Source organism: Rhineura floridana, chromosome 1 (genome assembly GCF_030035675.1).
Source record: "Rhineura floridana isolate rRhiFlo1 chromosome 1, rRhiFlo1.hap2, whole genome shotgun sequence".
In the NCBI taxonomy this organism is placed as follows: Eukaryota; Metazoa; Chordata; class Lepidosauria; order Squamata; family Rhineuridae; genus Rhineura; species Rhineura floridana.
The window spans coordinates 156179136-156205350 of NC_084480.1; the positions used below are offsets into that span (position 1 = coordinate 156179136).

The 26215-nt window shown below is 42.6% G+C and overlaps 1 protein-coding gene across 1 annotated transcript in view; it reads right to left on the minus strand.

Moving 5' to 3' along the window:
* The window catches only part of ATP1A1 (ATPase Na+/K+ transporting subunit alpha 1), a 37461-nt gene extending 11654 nt beyond the window's left edge, over positions 1 to 25807 (minus strand). Inside the window, exons 1-9 of the mRNA XM_061638705.1 lie at positions 25015 to 25807; positions 8856 to 8963; positions 4417 to 4476; positions 3159 to 3362; positions 2297 to 2410; positions 2031 to 2165; positions 1799 to 1916; positions 725 to 993; positions 370 to 568 (exon numbers count right to left, since the gene is read on the minus strand). Coding sequence (XP_061494689.1) covers positions 370 to 568; positions 725 to 993; positions 1799 to 1916; positions 2031 to 2165; positions 2297 to 2410; positions 3159 to 3362; positions 4417 to 4476; positions 8856 to 8963; positions 25015 to 25026 — 1219 coding nt within the window. The 5' untranslated portion in view covers positions 25027 to 25807. The remainder of the gene's footprint in view (positions 1 to 369; positions 569 to 724; positions 994 to 1798; positions 1917 to 2030; positions 2166 to 2296; positions 2411 to 3158; positions 3363 to 4416; positions 4477 to 8855; positions 8964 to 25014) is intronic.
* Between the last annotated feature and the right edge of the window lie 408 nt (positions 25808 to 26215).

Here is a 26215-nt window from a genome sequence, read left to right on the forward strand (position 1 = left end):
GGGTTTCAACCCTTATGGTGACCGATATGACCTCATTATGGTCACTGACTTACAGTCATAGCTTTGTCCCTGGGAAAGAGAACTAACTACTTTTATTGTTCCAGGTGGCTTTCTAAAAATAGTAGCTGAACCTTTTTTTGTGATTACACAGCCAACAATGCTCCAGTCAAGTTTTGAAGAACTATGAATGCATTTTTCCTTGGCCACACCAGGAACACAGCAATGATTTTATGCAACAGGAAAAGCCTCTGTTGCAGATCTTTATTAACACTTTTTGGGGCCATGCTGGATGATGTATTTTGACTATCAGTCAGAGGCAGCCATACCACATTGCTTATTTATTGAAACAGACAGAGCAGCCAAGCTTACCACTTTGGTTTTCTGTAGTATCAGCTTCATGGATTTGGTTATCAAACCACATGTGAGCAACTGTCATGCGGTTCTGAGTCAGGGTGCCAGTTTTGTCAGAGCAGATTGTAGATGTAGAGCCCAGAGTTTCCACAGCTTCCAAATTCTTCACGAGACAATTTTTACGAGCCATGCGCTTGGCAGTTAGTGTTAGACATACCTAGAGAATGAGAAAAGTGTAAGCCACATTTGTATTCACTACTATCTTGTCTCCACACACCTTTTCTTAAAAGTAGCAAGAACATTTGTTTCTGAAAGGTGTGTGTGCCAGCCATCACTGCAGCCTCTCAAACATGGGATATCGGCACCAACTTACTGTGACTGTAGCAAGCAAACCCTCGGGGACATTGGCAACAATGATCCCAATAAGAAAGATAACAGCCTCCAGCCACGTGTACTCAAGGATCAGTGAAAGGACGAAGAAGGAAACTCCAAGGAACACAGCCACGCCAGTAATGATGTGGATAAAGTGCTCAATCTCCATGGCAATGGGCGTCCGCCCCCCTTCCAGTCCAGAGGCCAATGTGGCAATGCGGCCCATTACAGTACGATCGCCAGTGTTAATGACTATGCCGCGGGCTGTGCCTGGAAACAGTGACAAAGATTTAGCAGGCAAGATGGGGGGGGGTGAGAGGCAAAAAAATTGTATTTTCCTGCTAAGTGTGAACTAAGTTCTTCATTTTAAGGTGGCACTGTACTTTGATATAAGCAAGTAATGCCTTTAGACACCTCCAAGTCAAGCAGGTCAAATATATTCCCTCTCTTATCAAGAATGGCAGCATACAGGTTTTCATCACAATCTTAGAAAGAGCAGTGTATGGGAGACCTCACGCCAATTGCTTCAGAAAGCAGCTGACAGATAGCCAGATAGCCTTTGCCTCCCCCCCACACACACCTGAAGGACAAGATACCACACCTTCTTGACAGGCTGATCACAAAGTAGGTGTGGCTACAACAGCCTTTCCCAACCAGTGTGCCTCCAGATGTTGTTGGACCACAACTCCCATCAGCCTCAGCCAGCATTGCCAATGGTCAGGAAAGATGGGAGTTGTGGTCCAACAACATCTGGAGGCACACTGGTTGGGAAAGGCTGGGCTACAAAATGGTGAGGGCTGTTGGAGCAGAAATGTGTTCGTTCTCCAGTTCTGGCTGAGCTATGGCTGGAACTGAGCTTCCCAAGCCAACCAAGCACCTTTGTCTGAACATGATCATTGCTGACAGAGGATACAAACACAAGCAACTGCATGTTTTTGCCATGCTAGCTCCATGTGCTGACAGGAAAGGCATCTAATCAAGAGCTTCCCTTGCCCTGAAATACTCATCACTTATAGAACTCAGCACTTCAGTACTCTACCATCCCATTTGATCAAATATTCTAAATGGGCTTTACCTTCAACACAGTTGGTAGAGAAGAAAGCAATATTTCTTGTCTCCAGTGGATTCTCATTTGTGAAGTCTGGAGATCTAGTCTGAGGTTCCGATTCACCAGTGAGTGAAGAGTTATCCACCTGTGTGAGAAAACATGTTGGAGGAAAATGCACATTGTGTGACATTGTGGTAGGCCTAGTTATTTTGCAGGGTGCATTTAGGTCTTTTAAGCATCACTGTGGGCACATACACACCTTACAACCATGAGCTGAAATAATTCTCAGATCAGCTGGGATTCTGTCACCTCCTTTCACCTCCACTAGGTCTCCAACAGCCACCCCTTCAGCATTGATGCTCATCTTCTCCCCATTTCGGATCACCAAAGCTTGCTGCAAGAGGAAAAAACAACTTTTAAGCTGACATTTTCAAAACACCCAAGCGTTTGATCAGCCCTTTCACCTACCTGTGCCTTGAGATAGGAACTAGAAACAAAATAGTTGAACAAGCAGCACTTGCATACCTGAGGCACCATGTTTTTGAAGGACTCCATGATCTTTGAACTCTTTGCTTCTTGGTAGTAAGAGAAACAGCCGGTTATGATGACGACAGCAGCAAGCACAACACCCAGATACAACTGCAAGTAGATGTATACGTTTCATTAAGCAAGAAGTCTTTTTGAGCAACAAATGCACCAATTCTCAAATAGTGGATCCAGTGTCGTCAAGTTAGTTGTATGCAGTAGTGGTGGTGGGAACAGTCACTCTGCCAGCAGTAGCGCCTCCCTCCAAATAAAATGGTGATGGAGGAATAACAAACAAAGAAGAGAGAGAAAAGGAATAAAGGTTTTTCCAGATCACAGGAAGAAAGGACCAACAAAGTGAGACAGATTGCCATTGGTGGATCCCATTGGAGGAGAAGTGGGCCCATTCTGAGATGGCACCCAAAGTACACTAGAAGCATCATTGCCCATTAGTAACCTGTGGTGATGGTAGGCCATAACACAGGTTAAGATGTTAGATGATACACTGAAATTATGAAAGGCAGTTCAGATATAATGTAAAAACATGATGGCTTCAGATCCTGTTTGATCACACTAAATAAAGTTTAAAGAAGCCACAGTTCTAATCTTGGACATCATGGGGAATTGTGGTTAGTCTAAAACTGGAAGCAAACTCTTCCAATCTGTGCCTCTAGAATGCAAAAGTGAGAATATACCAGCTTACCACAGTTCATTCACATCCTGTTATGCCTGAACTGGGCCATACAGTTTAGATACAAGTCATAAAATCCCATGCAGCTTAATACCATGTTAAAACTTACCCATTTCTCAGCCCCCTTCTCTTTCTCTCTCTCTCACACACAAAATATATTTATTAACTTACATTGTCATTATTTGCCTCCTCCCCTGTTGCAGCTTGAATACCATATGCCAGGAAACAAAGAATAGCTCCAATCCACAGCAGAAGGGAGAAGCCCCCAAATAGCTGCCGACAAAATTTAACCCATTCTGGGGTTGTGGGAGGGGGGGTGAGAGCGTTGGGGCCATCACGAGCCAAGATCTCCGTGGCCCGTGCAGGAGTCAGACCCTGAACACATAGAAATGAAGAAAGACAAGACTTATTATAGCATTGTGCTTAAGGAATGTCAAGGCATGTTCTCCATTCAGAGAATTGGTTATGTAAGCAACCAAAAAAGTGTGAGTTCTCTCTTACTGGTCTTTCCTAAAAAGCTTGGTCCCTTGTTTGTGAAAAATGTGTTCCATTTTAAGAGACTTTCAAGTAGAGCTGTCACTTTATCAGATAACACTGTATAAATTTGCATATGACAAAGCAACTGAAGAGGGGGGGAAAGCATAGTTTGCCTTTAAATTATGTATGTATAATTTCAGGAGTAGCCAAAGCAGTTCAAAGGTATCTGGAAGGCACCACAACCCCCAACATCCCTGACCATTACAACAACTTCTGGAAGGCCCCACAATGGCTAACCCCAGTGTCTGTTGCAGCAGGTAGTATCTTAAAACAGGCATTCGTGTAAGACTGAAGGGAGATGCCTTTTCCAAGATGGCGCCTGCAACCCCCAGTTTTTAATAATCACTTATACTAGAAGGGTTGTAACAAACTACATCATACTTAAAGTAGGCCCACTGAAACCAATGGATTTAAAATTAGTTGTACTAACTTAAGTTCAATGGGTTTACTGTGATACAATCCAAAATTATTAACTTTTAAGAAAGTCTGATTAATTGAATATGGATTTTTAGTGCATTACAAATTTTTTTAAAATGAAACTATATTTAAAGAGATTAAAGTCTGCAGCCGTTTAATCAAGCTTGCATTATTTTATTTCTTTCAAGCATGTGACAGGCCCAGCACATTTTTCCAGCATCATTCAAAATAGCCCATGGCTTTATAATAATTTATAGAAGAGCGTAAATCACAGCAAAGACATAACCACCACCCCCGCCAAAACTCAGAAGCCAATCAGGTAAGGGAGTAATGACTTTTGAGTGGGACATTCCATTCCAACTGGGGACAAAATATTAAGCATGAAGAGACTTCTTATGCAAAATGAGGGATCTTTACCAGGTTCTCCATTCTTGCAAAAACCAGAACAGTCATGCCTTATTGGTAGACACCTTACCCGGCTGAGGTCTGTTCCATATTTCCGATGAAGTTCATCAAGAGTGAGTTTGTGATCATCCTGCAAAGCCAAGTCAAGAAGATTAGTAAACCAAGATCCATTGGAGTGTGTTGTCAAAATAGCAATGATGCTCAACAGTGACTCTAGACGAAAACAGTTCCAGAACTCATAGACTTTCTCAATTTTACCAGAATATCTGAGCAGTTTAGTATCATTGTGGGTTCTGCTGCTAGATCCCAGCTTCATTTGTTGTATCCTTGCTGAACATGCACACTTATTGTACTCTGCCCTAAAGAACCCATTGTAATGTATGCCCTTCTCAGATTTCTGTCAGAGAACCAGTGAAGTCCCAGGGTATTGCACAGTGCAATACAGGGCAGTGTATTGATTGGGATCTGGCCTGAACATTCTGCTGCAAACTATGGGTGGGAGGGTATAAGACTTGACCCAAACAATTATTTCACCCACAATCTTCATGCATTCACTCTCCTTCAGTCCCTTATACAATGATTGACTATTTCACAGGGTAGTGACAAGGATAAAGAACAGAAAGAGCAAATAGACACTGGGCATGTAGTTTCCTCATGTGGAAGTCAGACCTGGGCTTGCATGCTGTTTTCCCCAAAGCTATGCATGGAACACATTTTAAATACCACCTTCACCAATGTGATCTGTGTACTCTTCAGGGACATCTGACTGCTGCATGAATCAGCCCCTTAAGGCATTACAAGCACAGCAAGAGCAACAGATAATAGCGAACACTTGTGCCTTTATTCAGGTAACACCTAATCCAAGATTCTGGGATACATACAATGTTTATGAAAAGCGTATTACCCCAAGAATGGTGGTAATGGTATCTAGCTTAGATTTTTTGCTGGGGGGGGGGGGAATATTCTAGACTAAAAAAAAACCACCCCGGATTTATTTTTCCCTCCCCTTTAGTGCACTTTTTCTGCTTTTGTCCTATTTTCTAGTAGTCCCTGGAATCTCTGTAGTTTGCCCTTCCTTTTTTCCTTAGCAAGCAGGATGCATCTTTTCTGTAGTGGGTTTGTCTGAGATAAGGTACTCCACAGAAGTTATTTTCTGCAAATACTGCTAGCCGCGCCCTGCCTCAACAACCTGGCCGAGAATGAGAGTTTCCTGCGCCACGCTTCGGGCCGTCAGCGAGGGACCCCTGGGCGCAGCAGGCACTCTGCCGGGTCGTGTACCTGGAGTCGAGCCGACCGGCCCTCGCTGACCCCAAGCATATCCAGCGCCTCTGTAGCCTCATGGCGGCTAAGGAACCCAAGCAAGGAGTGGACGAGAGGGGCAGAGTGCAGGAGAGGAGGGCGCCGCGCAACGTGCTCGCCAGGATGCCTCGTGACTTCAGCAGCAAAGATGTGTTTTGTTCTTATGCCAAAGCTGATCCATCCGTGAGCTGTTTCATTGCCTCTGCTGAGCGACTAGCTGCCCTTGCCCTCTCCAGGAGCCACCATGCTATCAGGCTACCTGCTTCCATTCCAGCTGGTCATGATAAGAAGTGTAATTTAAGAACTGGTGCCTGAGCGTGCTTTTTTCCTTGTTCTTCCCTGTCCCTTTTCCCTCATGTGTCGTGCATTTTATATTGTTAGCCTAAGAGCAGTTATTTAACTTTTGTAAATTGTATTTTGTAAATTGTATTGTTTTATTGATGTATTTTATATTGTGTTTTTATGTGTGTGTTTTTTGTATGCCACCTTGAGGGCCTTTGGCTGAAAGGTGGGGTATAAATAATAATAATAATAATAATAGACAATTAAGTGTGGGTGGATGTTACGCATCCCCTCCTCCAATGACAAAAGCAAAATGTGAACTTTGCAAAGAGGCTCAGGCATGTGTCCTGCCACCGTCCAGGCATTCAGTAGAATTCACTGTACACTGAACTCACAGTATGCATGCCCACTTTAGAAGTAAGTCTCTCTGTATTGAATGGGGCTTACTCCCAGGTAGGTTGATACAGGATGATAGCCTATGCTTTTGTTTAGGATTGGTACTGGGGACAACAGGGTTCTTGTGCCTTTCACAGTGCTATCTTTACAATGGGGACCCCAGGACATAGCTGACTTCCCATGGTAAACCTAAGTATTTCTTGGAAAGGGTGGTGGTGGAAAATCAGCAATGGCTGCACTCTTCCTAAAAAGGGTGGCACCCCTGTAATAGCCAGCTGTGTCCATTTGAGAATACAGCTATGCAACATTCCAGCTCTCCAAAATGTTTCTAAAGTGTAAGGCTAGTGGCGATCAAACACAAGTTAAAAAAAAAGGTAAAGGTGTCCCCGCACTTACAGTGCGAGTTGTTTCTGACTCTTAGGGTGACGTCTTGCGACGTTTACTAGGCAGACCGTATATATGGGGTGGGATTGCCAGTTCCGTCCCCAGCCTTTCTTTACCCCCCCCCCCAGCATATGCCGGGTACTCATTTTACTGACCACGGATGGATGGAAGGCTGAGTGGACCTCGACCCCTTTTACCGGAGATTCGACTTCCTCCTTCTGTTGGAATTGAACTCTGGCCGTGAGCAGATCTTTGGCTGCGTTACCACTGCTTACCACTCTGCGCCACGGAGGATCTCAAACACAAGTAGGAGATAGCTATTGGTGATGATGGTGGCAAAACAACAATCCTTCACTATTACTGACTCTTTAGAAAGCTGCTCATCAAAGCTTTTCCTACAGTTCAGTGCTTGCTCCAAGTAGGCCCCCAGGGAGTGGTCCCAGAACCCTCAGAGGCCTGCTGTGACAAGCTTGCCAGACATTTTGAAGATAAAATCACTCCTGGATGATCAGACCTCAGTGCCTAATTTCTAACAGCATCCGGTGATGTTATTAAAGCACTGTGTCTAATTTGGGGGCATGACTTTCAGTTGCTGTTGCCCGAGGTTATAGATAAAGCCCTTGGGAGGGGGTTCAGCTGACTTCTTGTGTACTTGGTCTTTGTCTATGGCTAATTAAATCCAGCAGAAGAGGAGTGACTCTGTATCCAGGAGGCAATCAATGTCTTGCAGAAAAAAAGGAACAGTCCCCAACAGCCTTTAAGGAAGCAATGGAGGGTCATCTCCTTAAAAAAAACTTTAGTCCCAGATAAATCTACTAACTGTTGCCCAGTCACTAATATCTCTTTTTGGGCTAGATGCTTGAGTGGATGGCTGCAGTTCAAGGCCAGAGCACTGTTGAACTCCAGGATATCTTGGGTAATTCAGACTGCTGAAACCCACTTCAGTCCGTTTTCAGGCCTGGTTATGGTACCGAAACGTCTCTGGTCATCCTGATATGACCTCCGTTGGGAGAAAGATGGGAGTGCAGTCCTGTTAATTTTTGGGGGGACCCAGGTGTATGAAAGAGCTCCTTTTTCTGTACCGTCCCATCCATGCTCTTAGATCATCAGCTGAGGCCCAAAGCAGGCGACAATCAAGAGAGTGCCTTTTCACTTGTGGCACCCTGTTTATGGAATGCCCTCCCTTTTGGGGACTGGAGAAAGCCCTTAAATTTTTCAGACCTGGCCTTTTAGGGTTTTTATCTGCCAGTTGCTTTATTAAGTGTTTTACTGTTTTGACATTAATTGTGTAAACTGCTCTGGGATCAATTTTGCTGAAGAATATAGAAAGATTTTAAATAAATAAATGCAGTACAATACTTAATGCATTTGCTTATTTAAGATTTATACCCCACCTTTCAACCACATAATCTTCCAAACACACTCACTCTTTCTCTCCAACCACCACCCTTTAGTCCTCTGGCTGTTGGATGGGGTCTCAGTGTGCTTCCCTTTCAGCTCTGCAGTCCAAGGGCGCAAACTGCTCTTGCTCGTGCATAGGGGCAAAGCAAGCTCACTGCAACTGCTCTGTCTCACTCTGATGGACAGTGCCAGGCTGGTCTTTCCCTTGTTATGACATTCTTCCAAGGAGGCAGTTTTCCAGTGGTTGAGGCCAGTGTGTGCTTCTCATATTCTTGTAATATGCAAGAAAGCCTCTTTAACCATATTAGGCTATTGTCAACAAAGAGTTATTCTCCTGCACATGTGCACATGCGCGCACACACACTGCATCTCAATGCCAACACAACTGTCACAGACCAAAAATGCCACCTAGGATAAAGAGACAGAGTGCAACTTGCAGAGAGTAATGAGACACTGGAATTTAGGCAAGTAGGTAAGTTATTGAAGGTTATGGCACTGCAGAGACAAGGCAATTTTGCGCCTCACACTAGTTTTATGGCAAGCTTGTTCCATATAGTCCTTAAAAAATGACAGGTAGTCAAGAAAGCTCAGTAACCTGAACAAAGCTTGACGATCACAGGAGGGAACTGGGTGTGTAGATGAAATTTAGGAAATAATGTTTGGAAAGTCTCAAAGGAAAAACATTAGACAACTCTTACTTCATGAGTTGAATCACCCCCACCTCTGCAGGTCAGAAGTCCTTCTTACCAGTGAAACTTCCTTTTTCAGTTCGTCCATATCCTTTTCTTTCTTCCCCTTTTTCTTCTTGGCTCCATGCTCAGATGTTGCTGCAGGCTCATACTTGTCACGTCCAGCCTATAAGAACACCAGAGATTGTTATAAGAAGCTGCCTTGCAATGAAACAGGTCATCAGCCCATCCCGTCAAATTCAAACTGGCAGCAGTTCCCCAGTCTTGGGCAGTGGTCCTTCCCCATCTTGCTACCAGAGTTTAACTGGAGAGTTAGGCTGCAATCCAGTACATGTCTACTCAGAAGTAAGCTCCCATGGGTTCAATGGGACTTACTCCCAGGTAAGTATGCCCTGGATTGCAGCCTTAAGTGGCAGCACCTGAACATGGAGAAATTCACACTTCTCTGCAAGAGTATTAGAAGCAATCTTTCTGGGAGACCTGAATTCCCCCAAGCACCAAGGGGTATTAACATCGTTGAATTTATTTCTGACTAAACAGAATTGCAGACTGCAGACAACACCAAAGCAACAGTCACAGGGCCAGGATTGTAAAGACGTTCATAGCAGTGCAGTATATTTGCTTGCTCCAAAACAAGACTTTGCATGATTCACAATTAGGTATAATAAAAAGCCATTTACAAATTTTAAACACATGATAAGGGAAAGGAATAAAAGCCTAAGATTCTATCTAAAAACCAAATTTAATGGAATTTTAAAAGGGTAGCAAGCAAATGTCACTGGGCAGATATTATTTACCAAAGGGGGTACGGAGAAGGCCCAGTCAAACCCTTGGTCAATGCTCAATGCATCACCCTCACGTGAACATCCTGTGAACTCAAAAAAACCTCCTCTTTAGAGGAGGCTAGGATTCAATGGCTTAGTCCAGGTGGTTTGAAGTGGATCTGCACTAATTATGATCTGGTTTATGTCAGAATCGATAAGCCATAGTTATAGCAATCAATTTGCCTCCAATGGCTGCTGCACCCTTCATATGGGAATGAACTCATGAAGGAAACTACTATGAGGGAAAACAAAAGCTGACAAGCACTCTAAAACCATTTATTTTAGCTCAATCAGCAGCTGCTTGTTTGGAAACTCAAACCATGGTTTATGTTCAGAATTATGGGTAGTACAAAACCACAGTTTACATGAGATGCCTGAATTGAGCCAACATGAGCATGATTCTTTTTTTTTCCACACTGCAGCAAGCACCCTGCAGATATGTGCACGTGCTCTGTCAATAATTCAGGCAGCAACCCAAAAACTATTTAGATTTGTATTAAAGAGAAGTGTCTGTGCATAAAACAATTCCTTCAGAAACAGACATTCTGCATTCCTAATTCTGGTTAAGAATGTCATCGTTTCCAAGAACATTCCATACAAGTCTTATCACAAGATTAGCACAACTGATCCATTTTGTGCTGCTATATCACGGAACAGTTATAAAACCTTTTCCAAAGATTTATGAGGTGGACCATGGGAAAAAATAATCTAACCATGTTTGCATATAACAATAAGGCAGGATTAAAAACAAACCAGGAAGCGGTCCCTTAGCATGATGCCCTAATCCAGGATTCTGGTTTATTATTCACTAAATTTATTTCTCACCCTTCCTCCCAAAGGAGTCTAGGGCAGCAAACAAGTCAAAAATATAATGCCATTAAAACTTCCAAAAATAGTTAAAAACTTCCAAAAAACAATTACCTACTCTGACAGTTTATAATTTCACAGTTGCCAGAAACTAAAAGCTAATGACGGAGACAAATACACCTCACTAGGGAGGGCATTCCATAAACAGGAAACCACCACCTGAGAAGGCCCTGTCATGGGTCATCATCACCAACAGTGCCTCCCCTGGCGATTCTAGGGTCTGAGACTGATATTAGGGAAGGCACTCTTTTAGACACTTGGGTCCCAAGATGTTTAGGGGTTTGTATGCTAATACTAACACCTTGAGTTGAGCCCACTAGCTCACTGGTAGCCAGTGCAGTAATCTCATAACAGGTGGTGCATGGTTCCATTGGGCTGCCCCACTTACCAGCTACATTCTGGAATGGAGGGATAAGCTCCATGTCATCAGCATACTGATGACATCATCCTCCATATCCTCAGATGACAGTTCCCAATGGTTTACTATGATGTTAAATACTACAGGAGGCAGAATGGTCCCTTGTGGGACCCCACAGCTCAAAAGCCACCATGCCAAGCAACAGCCTGCTAGTATTGCTTTCTCGTAGAGACCCTGCAGATAGGAGCACAACCACTGTAATACGGGGCCTCCAGCTCCCATCCCCCTGAGTTGTTCCAGAAGGATACTATGGTCAATAGTGTCAAAAGCCGCTGAGATGTCAAGGACAGCCAACTGGGTTGCACTCCCTATCTCTCTCCCAATAGATAACCAAGGGTGTTTCAGTGTCAAAAGCAGGCCTAGAACCAGACTGGAATCGATCTAGATAGTTTGCTTCCTCTAGGCACATCTGCAGCTGGCTGGCCACCACCCTCTGAATCACCTTGCCCAGAAAAGGAGTATTAGAGAGTGGATGGTAGTTTTATCGGGATCCAGGGAGGTGCAGCAATACCGCCATGTTTCAAGGCGGTGGTCATAACTCCCTCCTGTAAAGAGGCATTAACTACTCCCTGGACCTATCCAGTCAAGTCCTGCCTCTAGATTCTACCTGCCATGATGGGCAGGGATCAATACAACATGTAGTTGGCTACACTGCCACAAGCATCCTGTCTACATCCTCAGGCTGCAACTGAAAGCGATCCCACAAGGTGTAATTCAGTGATGCTCCAGGGACCTCAATGGTCCTGAACTAATTTTGGCATCAAGTTCAGCATTGATCCAAATAACTTTGTCATCAAAGTGATTCACAAATCTCTCACAGCAGGCTATTGAGTGGTCCATTGTCAATGATACTACACTGGTCTTAACCAATCAGTTCACCGTTCTTAAACAGCTCTACTGGGTGATCCACTAAAGACGCAATACAGGCCAAGAAATATGATCTCTTTGCTGCCGCCACCACTGCCATGTTATTACTTCCAAACCAAGCAGGATTTGTAAGTCAACAACAAACTCTGGATAAAGTAAGCCAACAAAAGCCTTCTGCTTTTGTCCACAAAGTGGCCACTTGATGAGGGGGAGGCGCTAGGTTCAGAGGCAAAGTGCCAATGCAACCCTGTAGGTTGGAGGCTTCTTATGTTAGTTAAGTGGGAAGCTAATATGATTCTCCACTGCCCCCCCCATGAACCAAAATATTGTACTCAAAATATTCCTCACCAGTATAATTTAGCATGCATGCAGAACTTTTGCACAAAAGCATGTTTAGGAACAAGGTCATTTCAATTACCAATCATCTTGACCAATGATAGAGACCCCCCTATCCTCTTCCATCTACTTTGGGACCCTAGGATGTCCTCATAGAGAATCTCATTTCACAAATGGGACTTACTTTCAAGTATTCATGTATAGGATTTCACTGACAGTGTGGTGCAATATTGTAATTTAAATTGTTTTAAGCCACCCTGAATTATCCGTATGCATTAGAAGGTTGGAAATTCTCATATAAATAAATAGTAGATGCTATGCTTGCTGTCTGCCTGGACAAACCAGGCCAAGTTTTGTAATCAAGCTGACAAGAATTAATGATAACCACATTAATTGAGGTGTATCTGTTGATCATATTAATTTAACACTGGAAGTTTTTTGTTTTTACCACGACGTCGTTGGAGTTCATACAACAGTGCATGAATAGAATGCATTGTTACTGAGGAATAGTTATAAGCAAGCAGAGGCCAGTTGGTTTTGGACAGAATTACGAGCTTAGCATATTGATTTTTAGCTATTTCTTTCATAAAGCACCTAAAATCCTACAAAGAAGAATATTTATGTGCCTCATACTTTTGCAGTGCACTCAGGACTGTGTTGCATTTGGAAGAAAATGACAGGCTGTTTTTAATAAATGGAATGGCGCTTTATCTGTGCAGGAGGTGAAGCTGAGCTGAAAATGCTCAGTGTTCTACATGTCCTCTTTTCATTGTTCCTACCTTTCCCTTTTTTTCAAAAAAAGAGGTCATGTTAGGAAGAAAATAAAAGATAGAACCAACCACTGTGAGAAACCACCCCCCTCTTCAGCTCTTCCAGTCTCTTGCTTTAAATAGAACTGAAATGCAAGAAATCTTAGATTAACACCAGATAAGCCATACCAGAGAAAACTTTCACTGTCCCTCCCGTTTCCAGCTCAGATGGAAGTAAAGCTTATAAAATCGTAAAGAGGGTAGCTGAACATAAACCCTACTTTATTATTTCCATGTCCTCATTTCAAAGGTGATTTGCACATTTCAGTTATGCCCTCCCCCTACAATCCAGTTCACATGCCTGGAAAATTCTGGACTCTCCTCCCACACACCACATTTCTTTGTGAATTACTGAAGTGTACTTAAAAGTGTTCTGCAGATTACACGTCACAGACAGCCAATTCATTCTGTCAGCCTCAGTTGGAAACAGAGATGAGAACAGCAGAACATGCTTTCTGGTTTTAATGGATGCTTGGTTTAGATGTAGCATGGTGCTGTCAGCATTTAGACAACACCAACTTGCTTCCTCACCACACACTCCAATGAGTGTGTGGCTGGAGCAGTGGGCACAGTAAGATGAATCAACAACTTTTTTTTAATGTATAGTTTATTAGGATTTTAACATTATTACAATTAAACAATCCAATCCTTTGTTCCCTCTCCCCACCCATTCCCATCTCCCTTGGCTCTCATGCCCTTTTATATTTCTTTATATACATTTTCATTTCTTATGGTCATTTAACATGTTATGCAGTGCTCAGGTTCATATGCTCAGGTAAGGGTGAATGTGGCAAGAGCTCTGCTCCACTGCCACCACTTACACCACCTCCTTGCAGGACAGGGTGGTTCAGCTCCTTTAAGGAGCAGGAGAACCAGGACCCATCTGGGGAAGAAAGAGGGTCCTTCTCTTGGCTGTGCATTTCTGTGAGCTCTAGAGCAAGATGAAGACAGTTATCTATGATTGCAGGTGAGAAAGGGAGGCTGAGCATAAAACAAGTATCTGCTGAAGTTATTTAGATATCTATTTTAGGGAAAACAAAACCATAATGCAAACAATGTTTCTATTTGTAATGCAATAAATGTTTTAACCATTGTAAAGCATCTTTCCAAACACCAGCATGGCCAAAATTGTAGAATTTCTTCTTCTTTTTTTTTTACAATAATTTTTATTCAAATTTTCATAAAAACAAAATCATAAAACATTCAAAGACAAAAAACAAAACAAAACAAAAATGACTTCCGGGAAGGGTGACTTCGCTTGTGCCTGCTTTTGAGACGGGCTCCCGCCTCAAAAGAAGCTTATTCAGATATAAATCAGTCAGAACATTTTTTTTTGACTGATGAAATTTCTCCCGGGCAGGGAGAAACGTAGAGATCAACCTCAAAAGCCTGTTTTTGTTGGGAGGACTGGATTTCATTAATTTATGAGAAAAGGTCCAGCCAGCAATGCCGGACGGACTTCCGAACAAGCTCTATCTGATTAATGCGATACGTTTATCTTTTCTTCAAAGAGAAAACGGACTAACAGGCAAGCACCCTTCTTTCTATTCTTTTTTTTACTTGGTTTAAATTGTTGCAGCAAAAAGAGATTTGTCAAATGAATCAGCTTTAAAGAGCTTCTGGGTGAGCTATAACTCTTCTCTGTTATTCACGAAATTAACAGCTTATCTCTGTTTCTATTGCAAAAAGCTGTCCTGGAAGTGCATTCTAAAGATATAAACAGAAGAGGGATTTCTATTCCGAGGAACATTATATTGTCTGGGACTATTCTCTTTTTGGTCTATTTTATTTTGACGAATCTGCTTCTTCACAACGCCACTAACTGTTTTGATGCTGGGAACTAAATTTGTTTTGTATTCTTGAACATAGAGAGATAAGGCAGGCTGCTCTGTTTATACTGTGATGTCATCAAGCCTGGAATATTAACCCAATTGTTGCTGAAATAAGAAGTGGTTCTTCTTTATTTTTGTTTTGTTTTGGTGGTTTTAAAAATGGCAATCAAGAAAGTGGCTGAGAATCTGGAAGTAATTATGTTTCAGAAAATAATGGATGAGATTGAGATAACGAAACAAACCCTGCGACAGGGCAGTAAGGAGCTGAAAATTGAACTGAGCAAAATGACGCAGGAGCTTAAAGAAATAGGGGATCCTGTGAGAGAGGAGAATGAGATCAGAGATGAGAAAAGAAAAAATAAAGGGAAGATACAAGCCCTGGAGATTGGAACAAATGTGGAATTGGAAAAAGATCTGGAGTTTATGGATATTAGAAATAAAATCTACTGTTTGGAATTTAACGTTATCTCTGAAGAAATTAATGAAGATATTAGAGATAAAGTTATCAATGGCTTGGATAATCTTCTGGACTGGAATGACATGATGGAGCTTGATATAGAGAAAATCTATGGAATTAACTGCAGCCATGTGACAATGGAAAAACTCTCAAGAGATGAGCCAGTGCATTTTGTAAAAAAGAAGAACACAGATATGACTTTACAACAATATTTCAGCAACTTATTCAGAATTGATGGCAAGAAAATATTTGGGATAGAGGAAATTCCCATCAGACTCTTATTATATGACTATGGCTATGACAGCAAGATTATTATGGAATACTGATAATGGAAGATTGGACACTGAAATTACTGGACTTAACAGGACTATTGAAGATGGAATTAATAGGGATAATGGAATAATGGCTATTGAAATTATTGGACCTAACAGATTTTGATGAGATGGATTAATCGACATGTTTATTTGGACTATGGTTATGACAATAAGATTATTATTATTATTAACGAGATGGATTAATCGACATGTTTATTTGGAGAAAAATTGATAGATATATTTCTTAAAGAACTGAAACCTCTCTTTGACTTTTTGTGGAAAGAATAAAGTAATGTTTATGAGATTTGATGATTAATTAAGATAACTACTGGAGGAAAGTGATTTTATAATATAATTTAAGAGACAGGATTGTTATATATTGTAGACCTACAACTGATTTGATCTGCGACAAATGGGAAGTCAACATTTTATTTTTTTGTTTAATCATTTTTGTTTTGTTTTTTGTCTTTGAATGTTTTATGATTTTGTTTTGTATGTTTTATGAAAATTTGAATAAAAATTATTGTAAAAAAAGCCAAAATTGTAGAATTTCAATATCCCAGGGCAGAATCACTATTTCAGTAAGGATAATTCAAGCCCTCAGATACTGAAAACGGAACTGGACTGCCTTCAAGTCGATCCCGACTTATGGCAACCCTATGAATAGGGATTTCATGGTAAGCAGTAAGGATGTACTTATTCATAGTTGATTTGTGAACTAAAAGGAAAAGTTCTGCTATACAGTACACACACAGTGTTGTCTTTAATCAAGTCCCACTCAGAATAGGTGGAATGACATTAATTAACCTAAGTTAGTCATATCTATTAACTTCAATGAGTCTACTCTGTAGAAAGAACAGGTATCTCTGCCATATAATGTGCTAATAACTCATTCAAAGCAATACTAAACTGTTTACCTTTTTTTTTTTTTAAAAAAAGCTAAATATTGTCAAAACATTCAAAGTTCAGTTGCTGCAATCTTTATCAGAGTGCAAGCCTCAATTAATTCAATGGGATTACTTCCAAGTAGACATGTAGAGGATTACACTGTAAATCATGGGGTGGCCAAATGTACAGAAGGTTATAATCAGGGATGTGGAGTTGGTACGCCAGACCTTCGACTCCTCTATTTTTCTACTGTCTGACTCTGACTCCTTCATAAATGGCAAATGTATATTAACTGGTAATAACAAATTTACTGTAGTAAAATGGTAGCACAAGGCATTTCATCACCACCACGTGAATCCAGAGCTTGGAAAAGTTACTTTTTTGAACTACAACTCCCATCAGCCCCAGGGATTGGGCTAGTGGGAGTTGTAGTTCAAAAAAGTAACTTTTCCAAGCTCTGGATTCACGTGGTGGTGATGAAATGCCTTGTGCTACCATTTTACTACAGTAAATGTGTAATTACTAGTTAATATACATTTGCCATTTATGAAGGAGTCAGAGTTGGTACATTTCTACCGACTCCGACTCCACCCAAAATTGCTCCTGACTCTGACTCCAACTCTACAGCCCTGGTTATAATAAAGAATGTTGTGCTTAGATATGAAGGAAACTGAAGTGGGGATAGCTAAGATTTCTCAGCCTCAGTCTCTCATCTGCAGTATGGGGATAATACTGACCCAATGTCATGGGTTGGCATAAGAATTATTAAGAATCTTAATGGAAAATAAGGGTATGTTGCTACTTTTAGAAACCAACATTTCTCTTTCTCCCACCCTCTGTAAAAATGCCAAGAGCTCCTCCATATTTTAGGAATTTGCACAATTAGCACTGCTTGTGATATATTTCAAATGTAAGACAAAGCTGAGGGTTAGACAAGTAGGAGTGTTGCTCTTTTCAATCTGGATGAGATAAAAGCCAGAGTACATAAAACAAAGTGCCTGGGAATCTGCTCTGCTATTATAGTGACATCATTAAAACAGCATCTCAAGGACAGCTGGAGCTGCTACTGTTCTGTGGCCGCGGCAACAGATGCAGCACAATGGTTATCTTCCTATGGAAACTGTTCCCACCACCACTGCCCAACTGAGACAATCAACGTACCCCTACAGGGCAAGCAGCATGCTGCCTGCTCGAGAAGCCAAAACTGGCTTCTAGAGCTAGCTGCAATGCCAGTGTCCAATCTATAATCTGAGAAAGGTTACTCAATGGGTGCAGAGGAACAACTGGCTACTGGGAATCTGTGAAGAAAAAGGGGTCCTTTCTTTCATTCAGGCCACCTGCCATCTACTTTCTTCTTTGGGAGTTTTTATGGCCAAGATTAAGCACACATGCCCCAACTCCCACCCCAATGATTATTTACTTGGTTTTTGTTGCTAACCCCCAGCCCCTGGCAAGGTGTTTCAAAGGAGAGAACAACTTCTTCAGCAGAGGGAGACAAGGCTCCTAACATGAGCTCCAGTGCTTCCTATTTTTATTGTCTAGATTGGAAAGTGGAGGCTGCAGCTTGTCAACAGGGGTGAGCCCACTGCTTAAACGTGTCACCATCTGCATTGACTCCCTAGGGCCTTTTGAGCACAATTCAAGGAACTGGTTTTGATTTACAAACCCTTTACTTTACATCATTTTGTGTCTGTATAAAGTTGTTTAGAGGTGACCTCACAGTTAGAGTCTGAGAGGCCTAGCAACTTTTGAGCTACTATTCACCTACTATTCAGCCAGCACTAAGGGAATGTTGCTACTCGCTTCAGTTTGAGCTTTATGGATTGAAACTCTGAACTGGGACTAGAACTCTACAAACAAGACAATAGGTGCCTTCTATGAAATCCAGGTCAACCAACCTGAATGCTTCAGCCATCCAAGAGAGGAATATCAGAACTGGATGAAAATGTTCTGCCACCCAGCAATGGAACTGCCACCATCCAGCTCACAGAAAGCCTCCCCTACCAACTGCCTCCACAAGGGCTTCTAAAGGACTATCTTGCCCTGTAGATAGTGAGAAGAAGCAGTAACTGCTTCTTCTAAGCAAATTGTATTTTCCATATATTGTAACTTTTAAAAAATCAATGCTTACTGTTGTACTAGTCTTTGTAAACCTCTTTGGGAGGTCGACATGAGAAATCAGTATATAATACCTTAAATAAATACCTATATTTGAGAAGCAGTATGCCCTCCAAACACTAGATCAGCCTACTCAATTTGACTACTGTCTCTGCCTAATGCACACTTAAAATTGATCTCAAACTTTGCTAATGAAAGACCTACCACATTTTGCTTTACTTCTGATGTCTACCTTGCAGATCATCAAAATCTTCATTAGTGCTACAAACAGATCTGAATAAATGCTGGCTTTTATATTTCAGAGACTTGTCATTGCATCTTTGTCTCCAAATCCAATTTCTATTGTGCTAGGCACAAACTTAGTCTACAAACAGCTTCCTGAATCACCATCTCAAGACTGCCACACTGCACACAGGACTTCCACCATAATCCTTCTCTCCCTTCAAACCTCCCACCACCAATTTAATGTTCAACCTATAGAAGAGTTATGTGAAAACTCAAACATTAGCTCACTATTTTATAATTGTTAGTTGGTCCCAATATTGTTTTCTTTGCCCACCACTATGCAGTGCTGCCCTTTACGGCCTTTTCAGATATGAGGGTGTTGGCAGCAACAAGGCCAGTAGTATAAACACAGGACTGCTTTTCTATTTCTGTAAATTAATTCAAGGAGTTCCGGAATTGGGTCTGGAAAAAGAGTCAGGCAGTAACTGCCTCTCTCAATTGACCATTTCAGGGAAAGACTGGCTAGCTAGATCAGCTTCTCTTCTCTCATTCCTTATATGGGGCCACAGCAACCCTTCCCAAGAACTGGAATTATTGCTGGTATAAATCAAGCCTATGTGCTGTATATTTCCAAAGCACAGGATGGACTTCTCCAAGGAGCAGCATACAGCTAACAAGATTGGCTTGATTTCATTAGCAGAGACAGGAGTAGGAGGATGTGACAATTCTGCACTGGCTGACTTGGACAGCTATACCACTCCCCCTATAGTCTTGCTTGTTCCCTCACCCTAGATAGAAAACATGAAGCAAACCACATGTGCATATTATTATTATTGTCTTTATTTATACCCCGCCATCCTTCCAAAACTGGAACTCGCGGTGGCTTCCAGATAAAAACACATATAATTAAAACATACAGAGTCTAGATTAAAATAAAATTAAACTAATGGCACGATCACCTTCCTTTTCCTGTGAATTCCATCCCAAACTCAGGCTGACTAACCAGCCAAGCCCTCCCTTCAGTCTGGCATATTGCAAGTAGTACTGAAAGTAGGAGTGGGTTTGAATTGGGGGAAAAGGAGGGGGGGGGAGAAATCTGCCACTAGTTGAGAAGCTCACGGTGACACGTTTAGTCCTGGAATTGAGGATACAGGCAGATCACCCCTTTTTTCCTCAAAGGTCTTACACGCTGTTTCTTGTGAATCAATCATATTATTTCTTTCCATTGGAAGTTTCTTACATGACAGGCATTGACAAGACAACTCACTAGCTCACCAAGGGGCACTATCTGTGAAAAGGGCTCCTCTCAGAAGCACATCCCAAGAGCCTCCTTCCCTCTCCTCACTCTTATCACTCTGAACTTTGGAGCACACAGAAGGTGTGCAAGAAACTCACTGCTTTTGCCTATTCCAGGCTGCAGCATGATGAAAGACATCCTCTCCTGTCCTCAAACGTTCTCTGGCAGGCACAGCGGACTTGGAGAAAAGTGGTGAGCAGTGCCCTAAGAAGCCAAGTCAAGAGGGGCTCCTGAGATCACAGCTATGGATACACAGCCACCGGCCATAAGCATCTACACAGAGCAAGAGTTAGGCTGCAATCCACCACATGTCTACTCAGAAGTAAGTTCCATTGGGTTCAATGGACTTGGCCCAAGTAAGCGTGTACTGGATTGCAATTGGTGGCACACCCCACCTATAGTTATATTTCTTTCTTTATGCGGAAATGGAAAACAACCGCATGTTACTATACAAGGGAACAATTATGCTGCAGCACTGGATTCGGAATAAAATGGCAAGTATATGAATGCTTTCTTGTGAAACCTAAATGCACTTATCATAATCATTTTCATTTTATTTAGAACAAAAAAAGTTTTAAAGACATATACATTTTGCCCCTACTGTTCAGGTTCCTGCAAGAAAATAAAGTATGATATGAACCAAAAACTCCAATTCCAAAATAGCCTAAGCTCAGAATCCAAAATGATCTAGGATCACAAAGAGATCAGTTATTGTGGGTGCTCAAATCATTTCCCCCACCTTTTGCTACCCCTGTAAAAGGGCCCCCAACTGTGGACTGTTTTCTAAGTAAGGCATTTCCAAGGGAAAAGAACAATTTTGTAACTTCCCAGAAATGGGGAGGAAAATGGTAGCACAAGGCATTTCGTCACCACTACGTGAATCCAGAGCTTGGAAAAGTTACTTTTTTGAACTACAACTCCCACGAGCCCAATCCCTGGGGCTGATGGGAGTTGTAGTTCAAAAAAGTAACGTTTCCAAGCTCTGGATTCACGTGGTGATGATGAAATGGCTTGTGCTACCATTTTACAACAGTAAATGTGTCATTACTAGTTACATTTGCCATTTATGAAGGAGTCCGAGTCCGAGTCAGAATCGGAGTCTGTACATTTCTACCGACTCTGACTCCACCCAAAATCGCTCACGACTCCGACTCCACAGCCCTGCTAAACAGCTAACTTTATTCTGTAACAATACCTTCTATATGTCACAAACTCCCAGCTTTAATCTCAAATAAAGATAAATAAAACTACTGGTAAAAAACAACACCAGTCAAAAGCCTTTTTAGACTACTATATAGAAGAAAGGTTTCTCAGATGAAGGCAGCAGCCTTTGTGGAGCAGTGGAAAATTTTACCATCTCCTCCTGGCAGAACCTACCTATGTAATATGGATACCACAGGAGGCTTTGACCTCCATTTATGCAGCTGTCCCCTTTTGCACTTGTGTTTGGGGGTGGGGGGAGAATTGAAAAGTTCTGAAAGGTCAAAGGAAATGGACACTGTGGATAGTGACAAAATTGTTTGTCACTATTGTACTCTGAAATTTACATTCTGTGCATAGACTGTTTTCAGCAAAATGCCATAAATAACAAATAAAAATCCAAATTATTCTGGGATATCACTGTTTGAAGTGGATAAAGGTATACATTAGTAAAAAGCAACTGCAGTTACGCCAGTACAGGATGGTTCATATATGTGTACACCCAGCAATGGCTATCCTGGGAAGGAACCAAAACATTCCTACTTTATACAGTTCTTAACCTGAAAATGGCATCCTGAGGAAGAAAATGTTAACAGGCCAATAGACACAACCACAAGTGGAACAGAGAGGTCCTATTAGAGTTCATACTCTAGCATGAGCAGGTTATGTCTTGCAGCTATACTCAAAACTCTGGTTACATAAACACCAAATTCAAAGGTCTAACTTGCTCAAAGAGCCACAAAACAGGTTCAAGTAATTTTCCGTTTTTTTCCTGTCCAAATGTGTTCATCTGAGTCACTGTAGGCAGTGTGGCAGGGTGTTGTTTTTTTAACTTCAAACTCAAACTGGCTCTTCTGAATCTGAGATCCCTCTGTGGTTTGCTTAACGAAGCCAGTGCTAACAAGGAGAATTCCCAGACTGCAGAATCTCAGCTTTGTTTGTTTTAACATGGCCAAGGCAATAACAGACAATGTTCAATCAAAGCTTCTTCTTTTTGTAATTAAGTCTACAACTCCATGGCTGCAAATGGCATTGAATTAAACTAGTTGTTACTGGTAAAAGCCAGTTCAAACTGATATTCACCACCAGCACCCCCATCTTAAACTAGCTTTTGTTGGGAAACTGCTAACATGCGCCCTGAAGTGTACAGCTAGCCATAGAACAACTTATGACTGTGCTATGAATTTTACAGACAACCCTCTGCATTGTGATCTTTCTATTCATTTACCCTCAGTTGCCTTTGCAACAAGCAAACAGGAGCATTGTCAGATCTGCTCACCTTCTCAGCCATGACAGTTAACATACTTCAAGAGGGCAGGACTGCTGCGGGCCACAGGATAAAACAAAGGCAGCAGTCTTAAGCGCACTTATGAGGCAGTAAATCTTACTGAATTCTTTAAGTCTTACTTCTGAGTTAAACAGGGTTGTACTGGGAAGGGGAAGAGGCCTGAAGCGGCAATCAAATACTAAATACAGAGGCTCCCTCAGTTGCTATAAGCTGCAGTTATATGAAAAGCAACCAAAAATATTCTCTCCCTGCACAAAAAAAAGGCCAACGCAAAGCCAAGTGATGCAATCATGTGCTACATCTGGCAAGAAAAAGGAAGATCCTAGGGAGGGGGGGTTCAACTTCATGAATGGTACAGTTGTCTTGTGTCCTGAAGCTAACATCACAAATGGCAAGGTAACAGTATACTACACAGGTATCCAGATCTAAGCAAATATTATTACATTGCATCAAACTGTAGGATCTTAGAATATAGTTAGTTATTCTTTATTTATATCCAGCCATCCTTCCAATACTGGAACTCGCAGCAGCTTCCAGATAAAAGCACATATAATTAAAACATACAGAATCTACATTAAAATGAAATTAAACTACATCCAATATTAAAACCAATCATACTGCTAGATAAAAAGGAATCAATATAGGTATTTCCTCAATTAGGCAACAGTTTCTCCTGTTTCCACCTGTCTTGCTTAATGAGCAATTTTAATTAATCATCATACAGAACTTGAGCCCCGAGGCCTCTACATAAATACAATTAAGGAAAGCTGCTCTGCGTTCAAATGGAACTCTTGAAAGGTACTTTAATATTATATAGAACAACCACTCGTTTCCATTGCAGCTTAAGACAAGGTAGTATAGTGGTTAGAATGTCACATTAGGACTGGGGTGATCCAAGCTGAAATTACTATTCAGCCATTAAGCTAAAAATGGGAAAGCACTCTGGGAAAATTAAATACTTTCACCTGGCCAGCAGAGCAGCGCACAGAACAGAAATGCTAGAGGGAGCGGTAGGCAACAAGATGTACCAGCAGCCAGAAGCACAAGCAACTTCCACTCTGCTGGTAGAGTGTCTGGACATCATGCACAAAAGTTGTTACCTAATATTTAAAAACCCAGTCAGTAGTAGTCCCCTACCATTATTAAATGTCCAATGGCAATTCCCTTTCTACAATCTGCTCTAAGTTGCCTTGGAAGTAGCCATGTACAAGCTAAAGTATCAGGTATCATTATGTCTGAAATCATACCAGTCATTTTCACCAGAACCTGTGGTAGCAATAACAAGGTTACGAAATGGGCTAAGAAAATAGCTCCCTTCTCCTAAAGGCAATGCAACGGTGCATGGAAATACGTGGCCTTTTTGGCGAAGCTCCCTATTGAAAAGCAGGTGACCAACTCCACTGAATCCAAAATCTTGCTCATGTTGGTTTCAAGTAAAACTACCTGTGATACCCACTTACTGCTATATCAGCTGAGGTTAATACTTCATACATAGGATACAAAAGCAAAACCAGAGAATAAAGTAGGGTTAGAACTGAACAGACTTTCCCTGGGGAAAACACTACAGGGCTCACCACACACACCTGCATATCCAGAGCAGCCTCACCCACAAGCATTCTGAAATGACCAGAACCAATCTACACATCACCGGATAGCAGAATTTTGAACTAGGCCACTTCAGAGTACAGGGGAAGGGTCATATTTGGAATGCATCGGAGAAAGGGATACAACCTAGTGTATTAGTTTATTACATGCAGGGTGTTTTTTCAACGTCGGGCAGCGTTGAAATGGTGATCCTCCCGTCTGCCAATCGTCTCTGGTGAATTTAATAAGCCTCCATGTGCCACTCTGAATCACACACTCGTGAGCATTTCCGTAAGTTAAAAGGATACCAAGTAACGATGTTATCACCGCAGACGGACGTGCAAACCCACACCCACCATTGACTTTGGTGCTGCCTGCTCCTCCAAGAGCTCGTTCACACTATGCCAGGGGAGGAAATACCCGCCTTGCGGCGCGATCTGCTTCCGCCTCCCTGAGGAAGCCTTTGCCTTTCCGCCTTTCCCCCGCGGGGAAAGTACCCCGGTCCAGATTCCACTACCTCCTGACGGCCAGATTTCCCTCCCCTCCAATCCCAGGAGGCCAACTACCGCCTGAGAGCACATAGCCGAAAGGCAAGAACCTCAGCGGCGCCCCACCCGTCCCAAACAGCAGCCGACAGCCTTAGGTGGAGCCACCCATGCAAGAGCCGAGGGCGACACCGGAGCAGGGGACCCACTGCACCATCGGCGGGCTAAGGACTAAAGAAGCCTTGCTTTACAACCAGCCGCTGCTACCATCTCCCCGCAGCCGGCAGGATCAAAGCGAAGGCAGAAAAAGCAGCCTAAGATGGGCAGGCGCCGGCGAGGCGCGACCTCCCACCCTCGCAGACGCTTAGCGGGCCGCGCTGGGACTTCCCTGTCCCTTCCCTTCCTCACCCCTTTGCCCATAGTGCCGACGTCCTTCTTTCCGAAGCTGGTCTTGGGTCTCTGCGGTGAAGCGACTGCCACGTGTAAGCGCTGCAAGCGAACGAAAGGGCCGGCTGTTGAATGCTCTTCGGGGGGCCCCTCTTCCGTGCCGGCTGCTTGCCTGCGCGCTAGCGGAGCAGAGTCAAAGTGGCCGAGCCAGTCCTCCTGCGCGCTGCATAAACCTAGCTGGCTCAGGCTCGTCCGCCCCGCCCTAAGGAACAATGGCTCCACCTAGTCGAGAAAGGGCGGGGAGAAGGAAAAACGTCTGGTAATGTTGGCTTCAGCGAACCAGAAGGGCCTTTCTTCGTCGCACGCCGAAGCGCCCCATTTTATTTGCGCAGTGGTGGGGTGAATTCTCTTCAGAATCCCCTGAAGCAAAAACCCTTGCCTTGTGGACAGGATGTTGTTTGCGCCCGCCCTTCGTAATCTCCAGTCGCTGTACATCAGCTCCCCAACTGACCGCAATTTTGACCTGTATACAGCAACTTTCGTCTTTGTCAACCGAGGTATTAAATATATATAATATTAAGCTTTCATGGAACTCGCTCCCAAATTTGTGTATGGGTGGGCAGCCTTAAATTATTTACTCTGCCATAGCAACGCACGTTTTCTTGTAGGTGAACTACTGTTTTTTGCACATAAGTTCAAACAAGTGACCCTGTTGACAAAAGACGAACGTTTGTTCGCGTGAATATAAATAGGGGCTATTCCCAGTATAGGTTTACACGCAAGACCATTCTCTTGCTCATTTCGTGTCCGAAAGAACGAGCGTGAGCAAAGCGGGTAGGAGAAATGGGCCCTCCCACAGCGTCCGCACGTGAGCCGGTTTGCTCGGACCTTCCCGCATGGAGCAGTAAGGCGTAAAGGGGCCTTATATACAAGCCCATTTGGGTGAACGCACCTAGAGGCCTTTTCACGGAAAGACATTCAACGGAAAGAGTTTAGAAGGTCTTTTCAGACGTTCCCGCTGAACAAGAGCAGCTTTGGGGGGTGGAGCGGGCAGGATGTATGCCATATATGTTCTTTTGAATGCATGGTTAGGATTTCTGCGTAAGTGTATGCTCACATGTTACTCGTATTGTACAGCAGCAGGAGTAACTGTATAGTCAGCAGCTGGTTTTTTATTTGTTCTACTGTTACAAAACCTGAACGTTTGATTCATCATAAAGCC